General features: G+C 43.2%; 1 protein-coding gene across 1 annotated transcript in view; it reads right to left on the bottom strand.

Annotated features, from left to right (window-relative positions):
• ACACA (acetyl-CoA carboxylase alpha) overlaps window positions 1–20,602 on the bottom strand; it is a 132,338-nt gene that overhangs the window by 67,334 nt on the left and 44,402 nt on the right. Inside the window, 11 exon segments of the mRNA XM_074596010.1 lie at window positions 140–295; window positions 766–981; window positions 1,594–1,635; window positions 4,397–4,441; window positions 4,752–4,808; window positions 7,020–7,127; window positions 8,458–8,554; window positions 9,173–9,316; window positions 11,920–11,943; window positions 19,356–19,474; window positions 19,967–20,056. Of these exon segments, the coding sequence (XP_074452111.1) occupies window positions 140–295; window positions 766–981; window positions 1,594–1,635; window positions 4,397–4,441; window positions 4,752–4,808; window positions 7,020–7,127; window positions 8,458–8,554; window positions 9,173–9,316; window positions 11,920–11,943; window positions 19,356–19,474; window positions 19,967–20,056 (1,098 nt within the window).

Here is a 20,602-nt window from a genome sequence, read left to right on the forward strand (position 1 = left end):
TCAATCACCAAATGGTATTAAAATGTACCCAATCAATAGCTGCACTTACATAGCATAAAAAGACAATAAAAGACCATTTAATTCTGGTGAGTCAAGCCCAAGGAAAAAAAACACTTCAGAGCTGGAGAAAAGGCCATACCTTAGATGGGTCCATAATGACAGTAGGCACGAAATTTAAGAAGATGTGATTGCAGTCAGTGCGCACGTTGGTATTGTTAAATGCCACCTCCAACTCATCCATGGCTTCCAAAAGCAATCGCTCTCCCTCATTTTGCAGATACTCAAAGGAGGCTTCCTGCCAGATATTATCAACAAATAATTTACTTTCTACTCAAAAAACACAGCGTTTGAAAAACTACAGAAGGACAGATTAGTTTCAGCAGGATGTGCAACCCTGAAACACATCTGTCCCAGTCCCAGAGCCAGTACTCCCACTGCCTGGATTCACACAACCAGCTGACTTGTGCCCTCGTTTAGGTCCGCATAAATCCAAAACTAGACAGGGCAAACCATTACACAGAGAAACAACTATTGCTTCAAAATGCAAGGATTTCTGCTCCACTTAGGCCACAACAAAATCTCCCTGAAGCACCAGGTCTTTGAAAACACGCTTCTGCAGAGCCAACACCAGCAGAGAGTGTTGGGCGTAGCGCACACGTACAGTACTCTACACAGGTAATACATTTGCTTGCAGGTCCCTAGAATGACTTACAGCGTTTCATACACTGTCTTGGAAAGAGAGCTTGCACGGGTGACAAAACTTACCTTGGTAACCAGATCTGAGTGCCTTATAATAGCCCTCACGAAGAACCTGTAGTCTGTCACTTCTGTTCCCACTTCAACTTTAGCTGCTCCCAGGTACAGATGCATTTTGTGATTAGCACACGGAATGGCAGTGAGATCAAAGTTCCGCATTCGATTCAACTCTAGCTGAAAAGCCAGAGCTGGCTCCAGATGACGGTAGATCCTATCTTCCTCAAACTGGAGGCACCCGGCATCGCACAGGTAGAAAAGGGTGTAAGAGAGGAGGTGGGGTTAAGAAGCTGAAACACCGAGGATGGGAAGAACTAGACAATACCCATTATGAAATTTCATATTGCATTAAAAAGCTAAAAATTCAAATGAATCCAACCCCGAATTTTCCATCTGATGCAGTCACTAGCACTAAGAGATGCACTGAAATTGCTGAAATACTGCTGAGAGCAGAAGACAAACTGCAAGACAGCAAGTTCTAACCTCACGCCCCCCAAACCATCTTTTTCACAGAAACCAAAAAGTTTGGTGTTGAATCGTTGTACTGCTTCCAATGCTCCCTTGTTACACTGTGACTAAAATCCGCAAAAACAGAAGCTTTAGGTCAGACTTCCAGATGCATGAATTTTTATCCCCAGCTATCAGAGACTCATCATTGTTACTGTCATCAGTTGCTGCGTGTGCGGACAACTGGCCTAGCGAGAGAGGAGAAAATAACCTTCACCAGGCGGTGAAGCTGGGCTGATGTAGCCCCCACCCCCTTAGACTGGCAAGAAACAGCTACGTGAAAGAAGGATAAAGCCAACACTTAGAGAAAAGTATTAAGAATATGCAACTTACCTTATCCCGGGCACGGAACGTGAAGAACTTTGGAAATTCCCTCTGTTTGAAAATAAAAACAATGATGTTAGCCCTCCAAAAGTAAGCCATTTATCTACCCAAAGAGTGCTCACAAGCCAGACCTGGAGTAGCACCACAGCAGAGGAAATGACAGAACTTTTTCAACATCGCAAAGGGTGGTGGAAAATCAAGTTACCCTCAACAAGGCAGCAGCGGTAGTTTAAACCTGTATTCACTGCTAATGAAATAGAGGCTACTTGATTGGGTTTTGATTATCGTCGTCAATTATTAACAGACAATAACATGGAACTGTCCAGACAGTAGTGGGAAACAACTTCTAGTTCTACTATGATTATGATTACTGTGGAAATGTTTGGGAGCCATGCAACGATATTAACACTCCATTATGTAAGGGGATGTATACAAAACAATGATCTGTATTCTATAGCTCTCTTCATACTATTACTGCTAGAAATACTCTCTTCCCTAGGAAAACTATGAATTGTAATCAAATAGCTTTATCCTCATGTATTAAATAGTACTCTGTTTCTCTGTTATTCTATTGCACGATAAAATCCCAGCAAATTTCAAGGGCTTTACATTTTTGTGGCATATTGCACGTGTCTAGAAGAGGAGAGAAAGACTGGACAGCATCCTTCTACCTATCCCTCCCGTTCCATCCCAGTAAAGCCAGCCATTTCTGTGGAATTACACTTTTACTGGGTGGAGCAACTTTCGTGAATGCTTTGCACCAAACGTGAGAACACCAGCCATTTATGCTAAAGGTGACCTGAGAGAGCATGCACGACATTCCAGAACTGTCTGACTGAGAAAAAGAATAAGGTATCTGACCTGGAGTCGCTGAATTTCTGAATCACATTTCACTATCAATGAAAGACGTGCAACCCTAGCTTGATTTGGTGCACGGTGGCAGAGGATAACGCTCCACTGAGCAACACGGCTTCTAAGGCTAGAAGTAATCTTCAAGCTAGTCATCCTCCTTACCTCCTATAAAAAACAGTCCCCAGAACTTCACCTGATGACTCTCAGTTGAGCAAAATAACTTGTGTTTGCCTGGAATGTGTCTTCCAGACACAAGAAATTCTGCCTGAAAATTCAGGCAATGGGCATATTAGGTGAGCCTACGAGCATCAACTATACTCTAAGAAAACAACCACTTCCATGTTTCCTCACTTCTCTCCCAAATCCCTCCTACCTGTCCTCCTCTGCACGCTGCCAATTTCTCCTAACATCATCCATGCTCATTCTATCACTAATGTAATTGCTTTCAAGGCATTTGAGTAGTGTTGTGGGCAAATATAATAATTAGATGTGCACACACACAAAAATTCTCAGTGCTCTGGTACCAAAATCCAAAAGAGTGCTCCATTTCCTAGGCAGAAGAATTATACCCCTGCTGTGTTCTAATCAACCAACCATCATCAAGACAATCAAAATAATTTGCCTAAATTAGCCAATCAAGACACCCTGCAAACCGCAGAATGTGAAAAGCTGCAACAGAAATCATCATAGTTGATTATTATACTAATAATCACGTTAAAAACCTAATGAGATGAGGAAATTGGAAGCTTGCTGGAGCAACTCTCTATTACCTCAACATGCTGGGAACTAATTATATAGACTGTAATTAAAACAAAAACAAACCCAAGCTCAGGCCCTGGCTAAGTTAATAGTTGGTCCAGTAATAAACGGAATAGAATAGGAGATAGTAATAAAGACTGACACTCACGAAAGATCCCAGAGGTACTCTACAAACTTTGCAAACAGATGACAGGCCACGCTGCCTCCTCTGGCTCAGGAGCATCTGAACAGTCCATCGCTCCAAATGGCAGCTCAGGGAAAACTTTTTGCGATAACTCCTTTTGTTCTTTCCCTCCTTTCTGACCACTGACGCATGCTACAGTGCTTTTTCACAGACTCTTATTTTTCATTCCCCAAATATCAATTCAGTTCCCTAAAACTTCCTTTTTTTAAAATCTAAATCCTGGACTTCCTTCCTTAAGGTCGCAACACCTCTCCAAAGAGTCCGGTTTCCTACATACGCCATTGATTGATACGTATCTGTACCTGCACTGTGGGCCGCGATTCCCACGTGGCATTACCCACATTTGTTCAAATACTATTTTTGCTGATTTTTAAACTAGTTTTCCTTTCGTAAAACTTGCTAAACCAGGTTGAACGAATTTCTTGCACTTTCAAGACTCCTAATAACTTCCCAGAGTTGTAAAGTAGGTACACGAGGGATAAAAATCTGGTTTATGCCTTACATTCCCACCTTGAAAGCAGGGCTAAACTAGCCGTCACTGATGCCCAAGCCCTGGGAAAAGAAGTAATTCTTAGCAGTAAGAGCATCAAACATTTTCCACCTAAGCCGTTATGCGAAATTTAGCAAGTCACTTCAATTACTCCTCTAAGTTATTTAAAAATCAGTAAGAAGCCTAAAAAAGTCACCACACCACAGAAGAAATACAACAATTTAATTGTATAATTACTTTTTAAAATACAAAACAACACCGAAACAAACAAGACCTTTATTAACGTGGCAGTCGTGAGTTCAGCCAGGTAACAAGCGAGATTTTAGCATGTGAACGGCCCCACTGAATGCAACGGGCCCACTCCTGTATTTGAGGTTAGATGTTTTGTTTAAATACTTCACTCAACTCCGACACCAATGTTGGCATTAAATGGCTGACTAAGAGCCAAATGAGAAGCCTAGAGTCACTTACGTGTCTCCTGGCCTCAGGTCAAGAATACCACCGTGTTCTAGGCCCTTTTTACTTACGTGAAATCTCTGATCCACCTCATAGTTGACCTGTTTCCTGAAGTCCTTACAAACGAACCATACAAACACAGGAAGAGAAGAAAAAAAAAAGCAGAAGACAGCTAGCAATTAGGATGAAAATCAAAAATTAATTAATTCAAGAATACAAGAGGTGTCAAGATTGTTTACAATTGTAAATTAATTTTCTCAAGCAAATTCATCAAAACCATCTAAAATTTTAGAGAACAAAAACAGTGAAGAGAGAACTAAATATAGTTAATACAGCATTTAATTTGGGAAAAAACACATCAAATGTCAATGCTATTATGAGCTAGAAACCAAAGAGTTCTGAGCAGCATGAGAGATATCAAAATACCTTTTGCGCTACAAGGAAAGTCAGTCTCCGAATTCCATGTTCAATCAGGACTGATTTCTGTAACAAGGCAAGGATGGAGTCAGGTGACTGGATTATCAGAAAAAGAACACATCAAAAACATGTCCAAGCCCTCTACGAACTGAAAAAGCTCTGCAGATCCTCCTGCATCTCTGCTGTAAATTCCTAGTCCACTTCAGTCTACTCATAACTAAGATTTCTCATCTGATGATCGTCTACTGGCACGCAGAAGCAAATACATTTAATCTGAAGAGGTAGGCAACCAAATCGCAAGAACACGGAATTCCAGCTGAGCCTTGCTAACAAGCAAGGCAGCAGAGTCACTGGCAAGTCTTATAGGAGATACTCTTGTTCATCTGCCAAAGGCAGTTGGTCTTTTTCCCAAAGGGAGCACAGCGGAGACATGGTAAGGCCATGAAAAACGATGGAAAATGACATTTAAAGGAACTGACTCAAAGAAGCACGTAGCACATACTTGATTTTGGCACAACGAGCGCACACACAACCCAAACCAAAGGACAGATGTGTCAATACTGCAAAGGTGATAAACGATAAATGTTATTTAGTTTTTTCAAATAGATGAGAGAAGATCCATTCTGGTTGCTTCTTTATAAAATTCCACTAAGACACATTTCAAGATCAGTATTTGCCATAATGTTGTTAAGATCTCATCATTCTGCTCCTCTTTCTAGAACTTTTTCCTTTCTCCTCCTTTTTCCAATTTAAACCAAAGGGAAAAAAAAGAACAACAAAAAAAAGGAAACAAGAACTCAGCTAGACCAGGAACAAAACAACCCCTTTCAGCACAGACTGAAATGTTTTACTAAGGTTAAGCCCTTTGAAAATGAGCATCAGTGACTATATTCATGGCAAGAGGAAGAAAATAACTTTAATAATGCCATGATTTAAAAAGCAAAAATTGTTATTGCTTTTAAAATTCCACAAGTGGCAGACAATAACAGCATAGCAACAGGATTCTGATTACATCGTAATAATGTGGGTCTCACAGCAAGTCCACAGCTATTACAGAGCGATTAGCCATCAGCACCTGGAGAAACTCCATTTACACTGACTGCCTCAATCTCCTCCACAAGTCATTTACAAGTATATGATCCTAATTTCTATTAAAAAAAACACACACGACATGCTGGGACTAGAAGATTATTTGGACAATTTGGATCAACCTATTTGATAGTTTAATGTGTTTTGGAATTTTTTTTTTTTTATTTCTTTCCTTTTATCCCCTCCCATAAAACGCCTGGAGCATGATCAAGCAGATGAAAAGCAGAACTAGTTTTAATTTTTATATTTGATTATTTTCTTTGCTTAAAGAGACAGGAAGCTGCTGAAGCTGCGCGGATACCAGCCCCATTTTGGAACCCCTCATTTCTGCAGAATGTATTACTGCCTCCCACACTGGGAAGAGACGCTGGAAACTACTTGCTCGGTCTTCCATAGCCATCGCCGGTACCACAGATGCAGCAGAGTCCCAGTGCCTGATGGGCTGCTCACATCCACATGCCAGCCGAGGAGCTCGTCACACCAACCAGAAAAGCAAGTGCAGGCAGACACCAGAGGGCAGACGGGACAGGAGGAGGCTGTCCCCAACTCATGTTTTCTCACCAGTGACCACAGGACTAACATTTGGTACTCTAAAGCATATCCCAGACTTAGGATGGAGCAACAGAACGTACCGAATCAATTCTACCTTGTGCAATATCACTCTAGGTGGATGCTCTAGCACACAACCAACAAGATCAAATTTTAATTGCATTAAGACTACCATGATACAGAAGATACAGGCCATTTTAATGCCACCTTTATGCCTCTGTTACTCATATCACAACTGGGATAACAACAATTTACTGACTATTCACGTTACCACCAAGGAGAGGGATACAGCACATTCTTTCCGAGCACCTGGAGATAGATACCAAAGATTGACCTGAGGTGTTTAAAATCTTAAAGGTCCTCAAACCAGGACACCTCATCAAAAATTAAAGGGAAGAAATCCTGACCTGATGCATTAGAATGCACTGCAAAGAGAAATAATAACCTGGAGGCTTCAGAAAGGTGCAGCTACATCCAGTCAAAGAAGTGGTAAGGTTTTAGGTGGGATAAATTCAGGATGTAACCATTGCATTTATTTGTTTTAAACAAACAAAAACCTGAGGAACATACCCACTTTTCCCAAAGCAGACAGAACTGTCCTGCACAATCACACAGTTCCAGAGAATCAAGGCAACTTACCTTGCTTTGCGTGAACTCTCTGAACATGGCTGCCAGGCCATCATCATCCACGTCACTGTCTGTTTTAATAGCAACATTAAGGATGTGAATGGGCTCCTCGCGGGCAGCCTGCAATTTAAAGAAAATATTCCCCATAAGTAAATAGTTAACAACACCTGTAAGTTCTCAACAGAGGCTCCCTAAATACAACTCTAAAATACAGATGTCCAAGGCAAAAGTGACCTCAGCAGAGCAAGCTGTAAACCAAGGAAAACTAGGAGGGAAATCCTTGACCAAGCAGCCTCAGAAACTTGCACTTTCACAGAACTAAGAGTTAATGTCCCCAAACAGCAAAGAGGAGCTTCATTTGGAGAATGCAATTCTGGCGGTCACATCTGACTCGGCTAACTGACGCGTGCTTCATTTGGATGCAGGAAGAACGCAGGGTCAGGTCCTCTCTTTACAAGATGCAGTACAGGCAGGGCATTAGAGGACTTTGGCATCAAGAAACGTAATGAAATTAAGCAAATTCAGAGTGTAGGAGCAAATCAATGTGTGTTTTCATATCTACAACAAAATGAAATAATGTGGAAGCATCAGTTACATTTGAGCTCTGAGAAATGACAAATTTAGCGCTTAAGAGCCTGCGGTTAACTGTGAAAACTAAGTATAAAGAGGAAATTATCCTTGGGGAGGTGAGGGGAGGTGAAGAGAGAGATCCGAGGACATTAAGGTTGATGGCAATATTCTGGAACAAGGCTGCATCATTTACGCACAGGGAGATCAACGGATCAGTTTAAAAGCAAGCCCCATTCTGGACACAGACTATTCCAACAGAGCTTCCCGCTGTTGGGCGGGACAGAGCAGTGGAGCAGCTACTGGTGTCTCTAAGGGAAACTGGTCTTCTGTCACTAAGGATTATAAACCATCTGCTTCCTCTGCACCTGCTCTCCACATCAATGCAAAAATTGGGGGGTTCCTCTCATCTTTTCCTCCTAAAAACAGTTCTAAGAGCTAGACCAGAGGGAAGAATCACAATGTAATGTGACTAGGAAGGGTGTATGCCAGAAAATAAGGCAAGTCAGACTTAAAGTAAAGGCATATGCAGTTGAACACCCTGATGCACAAAGAAGGTCTGGAAACCTCATCATGGGTCTACGCTCTAATTACACTGCTGTGGATCCAGTAATTCTGCTGACATTAAAAGCTACAAACTAAATTTACACGGAGAGTAAGAGACTTAGCTTTAGTTTTAGAACAGAGTCAGAAAATGGCCACCTACTTTGAATCACCTGCTGTGGAACAAGCAAACAAATCACATACATAAATACATAAAGCTCTTAACTCCTGCTTCCAGCACTCCAACTAGTGAAAGGTACCTAGCCTGCAGTCACCGCAGCATCATGCACGCCTTCTGTTTCCAACCTGAGGGCAATCTCAAGAGAAAAAACTACTGTACCTTGTCTTCATCATACAAGGAAGCATGGCCAGCTTCAGGGAAGGTTGGGCTCTGGGGAGGAGAGTCGCAGAAGCAACCCATCACTTCATCAAAGATTCTGAAATACACCAGAGAAGTATTAGTCATCAACACACTGCTGCTAGCCCACTGAAAGCACAGAGCACTAAAATGCACAAATCATGTTGCTAAGGAGAGGAGGGAGAGAAAAGGACTCCTTCCCTTTGCAGGTCTGACGCTCAAAAGATGAGGAGGCAACACCTCCTCCACCCCTCAAATCAAAGCAGAGCCTGGATCTTCTAACATTTGTCAGATCTTACACAGACCCTCACGACTGCTATGGGCTCTGCTGGGGTTTTTTTGCCCACCCCTGGAAGGTTGAAAGCATAAAGAACGCATCCCTCCCACGTATATGTACGTGAACAAGAGCGTTAGAAGTAATCAGCACATTTGCAAATGATCTCCAATCAGCAGGAATTCAAGATGCTGATCCTTCTGGCTGTAAACTGCTCTTACAGCAGGCTGAAGCTTTCAGTTATCTCAAGGAGACAGACAAGGGGATCCGAACAAAACTTCCATCTGAAATTCCAGAAACTCAGCAAACAAACTCAGGACCAGTTTAAACCTGACTCTAGACAAGGCAAAGATTTTATCCAGTTCCATTTGGACCTACCTAGGAAGCTGGCAACACAAACAATCGTCACCCTTCCCAACATACCTGACAAAATCTTCAAATGTGCGGAAGGAGACCATCCCGCCCATCCGCTGGCACGGTGGAGTGAATGAATTGTCTAGCAGTACATCACTCACGCTAGCTACATGGACCATCCCGTAGTGATTGAGGTTGGAAGAGAAGGACATTCTAAACGGCAATTCAATAAGATCACAGTTAGTAAGGACAAGGGAGAGACAATATCACTGGAAAAAGATTTGTGCACGTGCATATGCTCTGACCGCTTGAAGCGTGGCTGCTTATCCAATACAAACGTTGCATGATTTGTTAGATTCCCCAGCACCCCAGACCTGCTGTGCGTCTCCTCCAGAGTCCCTGCAACGCCGGCATGCCTCTGGTGCCATCAATGCCCTTACCTGGGTGTTGTCCCAATGTACAGGAACAGTTAGAACAGTCAGGAAATAATGTTATAACCCTTTAAAACAAGTATTTCTTAAGGAATTTCTTGAGATGGCAGGTGAATTATGACTATGCAAAGCCGAATGTATTTTTCCTCCTGTACGTATATTTTGCTTTACAGGTGGAGTACTGAGATAAACAACAATAATTCTACGCTTTGAAACTTTAAAGATTTAGTAATTTTTTACAAATTAAGTTGAAGTGTATCAAGCTATATTATCTTATTGCTTGCACAATTTTTCTGGTCATACTATAATTTATGCTACTCAAATGCAGTGTGGTACAGTGACCTCTTTAAAATCTTATGCTGGAACCAGGGTTTTTTTATAGTTTTACACTAGTATTCCTACCCTAAACAAAGTCCTATTACAGCGCCTTCCACTTTAACTGCTGACTAAATTAATGTGCTCCTCCACCTGATCTAATCCATACTTTAAAAATATTGCAACTTCCTCTACTCATTTATTTCGTTCAATTTTGATTGCTAAAAGGTGGCAGCTGCTAAATACAAGCAGTTGGCCCCAGAACACACCTACCTTCAGGAGCAAGGAAGGCCGAGCTCCAGACACTTACTACTGTCGTACTCACGCCTGATATCCGCTGTTCAAGCACTGGGACACACTGCAGGACACACATCACTCATACAGGCCTAATTCCTTATTTAAGTGAAGAGGACTGGAACAGGTTTACAGAAGCTCAAAGGAAGGCATTGGGTAAGAGACTTCTGTTTAAAGCTGGAGCACTGTTCACATTCCTTCCTGGCAGAGGGCAAGATCCTGAATATATTAAACTATCACTGAGTTCTCATACAGTTCAACTGCTGTGGCACCACACACCAGCTGTGAAACAGTTTTTCTGTGAAACAGTTATTTTGGGGTTTGGACTATTGTTATTTTTGTGCTTTTTTAAAGCCCCACAATGTTATGGTCCAGACTAGCAGAGGAAGTTTCTCACACAGTGAACAAAAAGCGTACAACTAACTGGACATCCTTTCCCTAGCTACTAGAATTGGGGTTTGCCTTCTCTGCAATAATTACTTCTAATTTCTGAACTGTGCTACAGAGTCATCTTAATTCACTGGGGGACCTACTTCAAAAGCTCCCTGCAACATGGTGAGAGCTCCAGGCTCGCTCTGTAAAGCCAGCAGGGCCCAGCTGGCACAGGCAGTGCTCTGCCACACAGGAACAGCGCGCTCTCCTTTGCTTCGCTCTTCCTGGGGCTTAGCAAGACGTTACTGAAGTTTACTTTCCATCCTCCCCAGCTGATTCAGCACAGCGCATGCTTAACTTGCAACTTGTAAAGTCAGAAAGATGCTCAAGTGCCATGCTGGATCAGACGCCGGTGGCACAGCGGGTGAAGCAGGGGCCCAGCCATGCTGGCTACGGCCCCGCTGCCAGCCGCACACAATCGGGACCTCACCATGGACTGCTGACACTGCTACTTACCGGCTTTACTAAGATTTCTTTCCTTCCACGTACAGAAAACCATTGTGATATGGTTCTAAATATACTGTTAACAAGTTTAAAGTAGCATCGGTTTGATTAATAGCTCTCCATGTTTAAAGTCACTCTATGTTTCCGTAATTCATCTCTGATTAAGAGCCATGAGACTTTCAAGCCCGTTTTTACTATTTTTCCCTAAATAGGCTTGTAAGCAGTAATAAATAATAGGTATTCACGTTTTGAAAAAGAAAAATTTTTCAGGACATGCCTTGGTGTACATTTCTTACAACAGAACAGTAACTAAACAACAAGACAGCAGACATTTGTCATGTATTATTTTAAAACAAGAAATACTTTTCAACTGAGACACGGGAGGAAAAATTAGCATCCAAAACACAACAAAACATGCTGTCAGCTGTTTGAGATGTAGATTCATCTATGGTGTGAGGGAGGTGAGACAGCCTCAACAAATTCTAAGCTAGTTGCAAGAAACCAGAGCAGCAACAGGTATCTATGGGCTGGGAGTAACTGCCTGTGTCACTGTCACACCCCACCAGAGGGTCAACAGCCCGGAATCCAGTTCCAAAAAAGACACCCTAGAAACAGCATTCTGCTAGAAGTTTGCTGTGTACCATACTGCAGATGAGCTGAGTCACCTGGCAAATTTAATTTTAAATATTGCTGCATGCAAAGCTTTTTTAAAAGGTAAAGGAAAGCTGAAAACATGTTTTAGACAAAGGGAGAGGAAAAGGGAAGGAAAAAGAAAAGTTAAGTTTGAGAGCTTCCCGAGTAAAGATAAGGGCACTACAACAAAACATGTTAAAACATTAAGTATTAGGCTACTTCTTTCTATCTTTCTTTTCAAGTTTTAAAAGATGACAAGTACCATACCTGTTTAGCGTGGGGATGTTCCCTCTGTAATCAAACAACCACAGTTAGTTACAGATTGGTTAGTGAAAGCCATAATAAAGAACTATCATCAAGCTGATACACAGACCAGCAACAAGTTTACAAGTTACTAAACCAAAATTTGTCAACCTTCAGGTATGAGGAAGAATTCAATTTCACTGACCCTGAGACGGCACCCACCACCTGACTTCGCTTGCCACGGCTGCCACGGGAATGAGCACAGACCATGCACGTAACATGCAAATAATGTACCCCAGGAAAACGCAGTGGATTTGCAATGTATTCTGCATTTCTCTAGCATCTTTTATTGCCCCCACTACAAGCCCTCTGCATACACCAAGGGAGCTTCACAAGCGAAGACCAGAGAAGGGAGTCCGCACTCCCCGGCAAAGGCAAACAGCACAGATGCAAAAAGTGACCACATCACCCAGGAAGATTGCAACAGGGTCAGGAAAACAAGCAAACCCTCATTGCCAAACCTCTATGCTAAGCAGCAGCCCCCACACTGGCTCCTACAACAATGCAATAAAGCAAACACACACATAAACACCATTCAATACTTTGCGTTTTCAGCATTCGAGGCCTTGAACACCAAAAAGAACAAGCAGAACTTAAGGATAATTTTAGGAAAATTTTACAGTTCCTTTTATAACATCAGTCCAACTCTTCACATTTTTGCATGCAGTCTAGGGCCTAGTGATGAATGTAAGGCAGAAAGAAGGCGAGGGGCACATTTTCATACCAGCGTAAGAACAGCACAGTTTAGCCCATCCTAGCTACGTCCATGAAAGCACAAGGTGGCATATTACTCCATGCAAGACGTAGAAATTGCTGTGATCTGACATTCAAAACAAGCCAAGATTAAACTGAAAAAAAATGCATGCGCACAGGAGGCTTGTGCAGATATTAGCAAACATAAAAAGATTGAAAGCAAAGCTCCAGGGAGCACGTAACGGGACATTCACCCTCCCCTTCCCTGCAGAAACATGCAGGAGATCAAACCACAGACGTTCTTAACATCCTTGACCATAGGCAAGACCCCAAGTTACTGGGCATGAAGTCCCGGTACTTAATGACCAGTGTAATTCCATGGTCCTGTTCTCAAACTGGTTTTGTCACAGCAGAGTCATATTCGCTACAAGGCTGTATGTCTGGTGCATTACTGGTAGAGGCACGAAAAGTTCCCATGATCTCCTTAAGCCATACAGGAGAAAGCACAAAATGGCCTAACGACATGTCTGTTCAACACTAAATAACACAAATATTTCATTTCATTTGGAGGCAGGGGGAGAGACGCTGTGTTGTAGAGCCTGTGGTTGGGACCGAAAGGGCCAAGAGGCCTCAGGGGGTTGACACTTTTTGTTTTTTAGCTTGGTAAATGGTAGGAAAGCTGCATGTGATCTACTTCAGTTGGAAAAAACAGTCTGGAGAGGACTGGCAGTTCCTACACCTGGTACACTTGTGCAGCGGTCACTGGAAGGCTTTCAGAAAACAGAGAGAGAAAAAAAAAAAAACAGCTTAACAAATGTTCCTTTCCATCTCAAAAAGGGCTCCCTGTTGCCTTGCTCCAGGAACTGTTCTCCAGCCGCTCAGTACAGAGCTGGAGAGACTATGGTGAGAATCACAATGAGGAAAAGAGAAGACCCAATAGCTGGAGATCTCGGAAAAGAAGGGAGGAATAGTCTTCATGCTGCACACCATGGGGCTGGCTTTGCAGCTACAGCTCATCAGAGCTGTGGGGGCTTTTTCCTAACGGGAGCTAGATTGTCACTTGTCACTGAAGTGCACTAAGAGGGAAAGGTTTGAGGTTGGCAGCGCAATCGGGCCTTGTGAAAAGGCATTCCAGTCCACTCTGCAGCTCTGACAAATAAAATACCAGCTGCAAGGCAGCCTGCCCGGCCTTACGGCAGCATCAGTGCAACGAGCAGCACCTCGGCTCTGGGACCTGAAGGCCGAGCTGATGGAGCGTGCACCGGCAGCATTCTCCACAGCCAGCTCCACGTAGCTGATCACAGGATCAGAAACCTTCTCGCCATGCCAGCCACAGCCCTTCCCCTTTTCTCTTCTGAACTTTTAAAAAGGCCCTTCTTGACCGGGGAAGCTGGTCTCGCTAGGAATCTGCTCCATACCGATGGAAGCTCTACTGCTACAATCACTCCCTTCTGCTCAAACAGAAGTCCCCCTTAGCTCCCCCCCGCACCTCCTCGTTGAATCTGGATTTGTTTCCCCTTGCCCCTCCCCTTCATTTTTTAAACAAGAGTGTTCCCCTATGAAAATGATGGCATTGCATGCAAAGCGCCACTGGTTATATCAAGCTGTGATTGAGTGCCAGCGCAGGGCAAAGCTTTTGAAATCAGGCAGCAAAGCGGAATCAGCAGAGGTCGGCTGAATAACCCACTTGTAGTTATTAACAGCAGTACCACAGGAGAAAGAGCAATTCCACTGGCTGTGACCAGTGGCATTCCTCTTATGTTTCTTCATTTCTGTAGAAGAATCTAAACAGAAGGCTGTGAAACATGCCTCAAACCATACATTTTGATTGGGTTTTTCCTCTCCCTCTTTCTTTCCTTATTCTTCCGCTCCCTCTGTGATTCAGCCAAGCTGAGTCTGCTACTGAAGTCCAATTTGCATAAAATTATCGTCGTTCCATTCAGTTTGCTGCCCCTTCAACAGCCCCTTCTTTGCTCTGTTGGAAGATTTCGCCCTTTCTGAAACAGGCAAGCCAAGGGAACTGCAACACATTACCGCTGCCTGCTGTCTAATTAACATCAAACCCTCAGCACGGAACTGCAGGGATTTACAGGTGTCCTGGAATCATTTTCCCCTCCTCCCTCCCGCTATCAGCCAGGCTCCCGCAACAAGGAGGGGACCTCGGGCTACCTAATGATACACTACGAGTGATAGACTCGGGTCTCCAGGCTCATACGGTTAGAGTCCAAAGCAGCACAAAAAGCAGCAATCCAACGACTGATGCAAGAGGGTGTTTTAACAACTGCTTTAGTCCACAGAAGACACTTCCATTTTGCCAGAAATACAAGTCTTATGAATATATCATTGTAAAATGACAGCAGGAAGGAACCTATAAACACTGCTCTAAATGTAAGCGAGTTTTGGTTTCTTACTCTTCTGTAAAAATGCACTGTTTGGAAACAGCAATATTTAATTTGGCTTTCAGCCTTCAAAATGGTTTTCTACCTGTAAGCTAAGGAAGAGGCTGACAAAAAAGAAGAACCAAAATACTCCATAGATGATAAAACATCAAGAGACAGCAAAGGAGAGGTCATGCACCACTCTTACGCCTTGAAATCAGCAACATCAAAGTCCAAGTAGGGTGTCAACAAACATCCACGATCACAGAAAGAGGAGATACTGGGCAAAACCAAGCACAAGATAGCTGAGACATTTATATCGATACCCTTGGAAATACAAAGCATCTAATGACTAGACTTGAATTCCACCCTTGGAAGCATCACAGACAGCAGGATGCAGTCCCAAGAATGAACTCAACGTAGACAAGTCTAAGGCAGGCATTTGCCTGTATGTCCATTTTTGCTGGGTTGTGTGCATTCCAACTCCAAATGCAACTAGGGTTAGCTGGTATCAGACATCATCTTTATCAAGTTTTGAAAATAAACCTTGCTTCAAAGCTAACTAAGCCACTTATCAACACTTAAAGCCTTAATCTGCAGTGCTAAAACCTTCCTTCACTTCCACCGGTACATCACGACTCATGACTCCCCAGGACGCCCCAAGGCCAAGTGTGGCGGTTAGGGGTGGCACGTGGGACAGAAGGAAGGCACAGGGTCAAAGCACAGATGGATCGGGAAGGCATGGCTAAGGCATCAGAGTGAGCAAAACAGGCTACTTTGATTTCCTTTGGGGCTCAACATATTCAGAAGGCCTGTGGTATCATTGCCATACCCCAAAATAAAGATATATCCAGCATCTCTAAGTCACCCTTGTCAACAATTGTCTTAGCATCTGACAGAGGGAATGCATTTACCTCTGAGTAAAACAGGGATTTGCTTTGTGGGAACACATTTACCTTTGAGTTCTTCCCTCCTGATCCTCCAGCACATCTGCTACTGGGGAAGGTAAGACCAAGAGAGCAGCTGAACAACCTGGCTGGGGGAATGCAGCTGGAGAAAAGGGGATGCTTTCGGAGGAGCAGTGCAGCAGCACGACTCTGCAGCAGGCTCCAAAAGCTGCCTACAGCAGACAATGTCCCAGTTTAATTTAAACCTTACAGCTTCAGACATAAGAAAGGCTGTTCGAAAGCAGGAGAGGAGAGGGGGATTATTAGAAAAAAAAACTTCTGTTGAAAAAGCACTATAATTCCCTCTTCCTATACTAGACACACAATGTTTCTTTGAACAGAAGATTTTAAGCTAAGATTAGGCAAGCACTGTTTCATGTGCTGAACACCTAAGAAAGGCCTTTCAGTGTCTGTCACCTGGCTTGCCATTCTCACAAAGGAAGCTGAACTCTCTAAACACCAGTCAATATTCCACCAGCTTCCCATCTCAGCAGGGCAGTCTGAACAAGAGGGAAGCAAAGAACAGCTCAGAACAGGGCTCATTTCTTTCTCACATCTTTTCTCACCAGGACTCTGGATGACTGAGAGAGGCAGGTTATCCGAATGCGAGGGGCTCTGCACATAAGCGTTTGTTTGCAGCACCCCGCTGCAGCACGCAGCGATCAGCATCCCGGAGCCACCCTTCTCTCGCTTCCTCCAGATTGGATTACACCAACGCCCTCTACTTGGAGAGGGCTCGCAAACTCCATTTACTGCAAAAGGCACCAGATGGTACCACTGTACTCCTCATCTGCCTTGCACCGGGCAATAAGGAATGCTGGTTTTAATCTATAAAGCCCTCTATGGTTTCAATTATAAGCAGTTTTTCTCCCTATGTCTTACCCTTGCAATCGGGATCAGTGGGGATTCTTAGAACAGGATGTTTTCTATTAATTTAAACAAATAATTCCCAAAACAGTGTCTGCCCACACAACCCAACAGGAGCAGGTTGCATTTCTATGACTTTGTTAGCAGATTTAAGTTTTTCTTTCCTCTCTGCTTCCATGTAAAGCTTTCCTGTGGGTAGCTGATGGCAATCATTCAGTGGCTAAAAATACAAAGTCTGAGTGCCTAGCTGTGATTAGTCAGATCAGAAGTAGTGACTGTGATTGTTTCTGTTACAATTAAGTAAAGGCCTAGCGGGGTTAAACACCAGTAACAAAGAATTTAAATATAGCAACCATTATCAGTTTGCAATTTTCTCTACATGAATATTTGCTCCAGTAAAATTCAGGCCCTTAAATGTTCACAGAAATCAAACACAAAAGGGACGAGGGCTTAAAAATGTCTGATAAAGTGCTGAAAAATGTGTGGCATCATATAACTAACACAAGAGAATGTTAGTTATCTTGTGATAACTCCAAAAGAGAATGCTCTCTTAAAGGCTCTCTGGTATGCGCTCCTGGTTCACCAGGACCCAATCCTGCAGAGCCTCAAGGGACATTTTGCTTGGGATATTTTGACTTGGGGTTTGTGCTTGGAATGCATTTTTAGCTTTTCAGTCTACAATGCTACAGAAGGTACAGAAAAACATACGATGGACGCAGAACATGGTCAAAAACAACAAAGAAGACTTAAGCAAGACAATGTCAGAGTTTTGAGATTCCCGTGTCTTGGGCTTACCATAAGGTCTGCCTTTACAGGTAGCTTAAATCTACACGCTCGGTGCTAACTTAAAACCCTTGGTACCCTGCTACCAGCTGTGCTTCAGCACCCAGCCACACAATAGCCACACAAGTAGGTATACACCGCAAGAAGCTGCATCAAGCAACAGGAGCCAAATTCATCACTAACAAATGGAGGTGCAACTCAAAGGAACCGAACCTGCTTATGCAAGCAGCGAATCTGTCCCCAAGCCTGCTTGCCTCTGCGCAAGGACAGCGATGCGTTTTCAGTCAACCATCAGCAGTGCCGACGGTTGAGGAGCAGAACTGAGCTTCAGAGCATTGCCCCCAGCGAATTCAGCGTACAGGGGAGAGGAGATTTCAGGGCAAAGAAGCTGTTCCCCAAGCAGGTAACAGTTCTCCTCTTCCAGCTGACCTTGTCCAATTAAGCTTGCGCACAGTAATAGAACAGTGGTCAGCATGGGCAGGCCAAACAACCCCCAAGCAACAGAGGTAACTGAGATCGGCAAAGAGAAGAAATGGAGAAAGAATGGGGGGGGGGAGAGAGAGAATTATAAAGGGGTACTAAAAATAGTATGCAATTATTTACAAATATTCTAGAAATGTAGGAAACAGATGAGACCAAATGCATGTCCCATTTGTATCATGAGTGTTTTGTGCTGCTTGTTGAGGACAGTCATTCATTTCTAGCAAACCAGATTCTGAAAACCATTTCATAAAATGTACTGATGGATTCTCAATGAAGCGAGACTGGACCCCATTGCCCAGCCCCACCAAAAATAAAATAAGGAAAAAGATGTTTGGAAACAAAGGAGAAAAATAGCACTGGTACCATACTGCCAAACCAGCACAGATCAACAGTGGCACCCGGCGGCCACGGAGACTCACTGCGCCTCCTGGCTCCAGCACGCTCTCCCCTGCCTGGGACAAAAACAAAATACCGTCTAAAATACCCCCCTGAAAAAAATCACGGGAACTGACTAACCTGACAGATGCTGAAGAAGTTCTGATAATCAACTTTCTTTGTTATTTTTTTTTAAAATGATCTTAGCCCACACTAGGAGATGCGACCCTTCTTCTAGAAGATAGGGCAGCAAATAGTTGATGCTTTTGGTTGCAGCCATGAGAAATACATTTTGAAAAATACTGACTCAAAACCAAAGTATGCCAACTCCAGCATTTCTATATAAAATACATTCATACATGCATCTTGGTCTCCTCCGTCAAAAAAACACATGCTAGAGAAGATGTCACCTTATCCAGTAAAGCCAGGTTTGAAAGTAGAGCCAATCGCAAATTGTTGCAAAGGGCTGGCAGGGGAGCGCTGCAGGAAGGGGACAGAGGCTGTTTGACCGTTCATTATTAAAATTCCAAGTAATTGATTATTCTGTCTGGAATTGTACCTTTTGGAAGTCTCGGGATTCAGTTAGAACTGAAGTTCTAGAGGAAAGTTACTACACCAGCTGAACTTAGAAAATACATGAAAATGGTATCATATTTAAATGAATCCAAACCGCAGAAATGATTACCCACAGCTCCTGAGGGTTTAAATAAGGAACTGGGTAATGGAGGGTTTCATCTTAAATAATTTGTGCTTATTTGAGGCAGTGGGACTCTCCCTTTCTCCACCAATTCTATTGCAAGTTTTCTTTGCCAAGACAGGACATAGCCCCTCGTAAACCTCTGATTCCAAAAGGCACCTGAACCCATGATCTGACCTGTTCGGATGGGAGGTGGGTAGCATGAACTGGAACTCCACCACACAAGTGTTATCCTTCAGCTGGCGATGCTGGACGCTGTTTAGCTCATAGGCGATATATGCCCTTCGAACATACACCTGGTTAGAGAGAAACTCGATCAGCTTAACTGTGCTAAGCAAGCAAAAAGAGTGAAAGATGACAAATAACATACCAGAGACTTCAAAAATATTAAACCTCAATCAGATGCCTCCAAATGAATATCTAGATAGAACTCTAATTCAACCACAATTTAAAGTTATTCTTCGAGGAAGGCCAGTCTGGCAGGATACAACCATCAGCACAAGGCACGCAGCGTAGGCTGACCACATTCTCTGACAGCAACTTCACTTTCAATTCTTTCAACCACCTAAGTCTTCTTCAGGCAAAGAAGGCAACTTGAATCCCAAATTTCAGTCAATTATGGATATTAATGCTGTTAAATGCCAGACTCCAAGTATGGCAGATTCCACACAACCTATAGCTCTCTTCATCTTGCAGCTAATAGTGCTTAAACAAAAAAACCCCACAATCCAAACCAAAAAAACCACAGAAAAATTAATTATTTTTTTTTTCAATGGGAATAAACTTACCTCCAAAGCGGCCATTCTTACCACCTGATTACTGTGGTAGAAAAAGTTGGGTAGCACATCAAAGATGGATGTCTCAGACAAAATGAGTTTCTAGAAGAGATCACATGAAGCAGAGTTGTAAGAGAGAACTGCCTGTCTTGCAAACAGGGTCAGGCAAAAAAATGCAAAAACCCGCTTTTCCTGTTGTTCATCAAGGATTATGACCTTTTTATATTAAATCATAGAATATCTCAAGTTGGAAGGGACTCACGGATCACGAAGTCCAACTCCCTGCTCCTCGCAGGTCTGCCTAAAACTAAACCACATGACTAAGAGCATTGTCCAGATGCTCCTTGAACTCTGACAGGCTTGGTGCCGTGACCACTTCTGTGGGGAGCCTGCTCCAGTGACCAACCACCCTCTCAGTGAAGAGCCTTTTCCTCATGTCCAACCTGAACTTCCCCTGATGCAGCTTCATCCCATTTCCTCATGTCCTAACATTGGTCACCAGAGAGAGGAGATCAGCACCTTCTCCTCCACTGCCCCCCTTGAGGAAGGTGTAGACTGCGATGAGGTCATTCTGATATCAGTGTAGGAATGAAAACAAAAAAATGAGGGGGAAGCTAGAAACGACAACACCACAATTTAAAGCCAAAA

This window comes from Larus michahellis, chromosome 7, assembly GCF_964199755.1.
Source record: "Larus michahellis chromosome 7, bLarMic1.1, whole genome shotgun sequence".
In the NCBI taxonomy this organism is placed as follows: Eukaryota; Metazoa; Chordata; class Aves; order Charadriiformes; family Laridae; genus Larus; species Larus michahellis.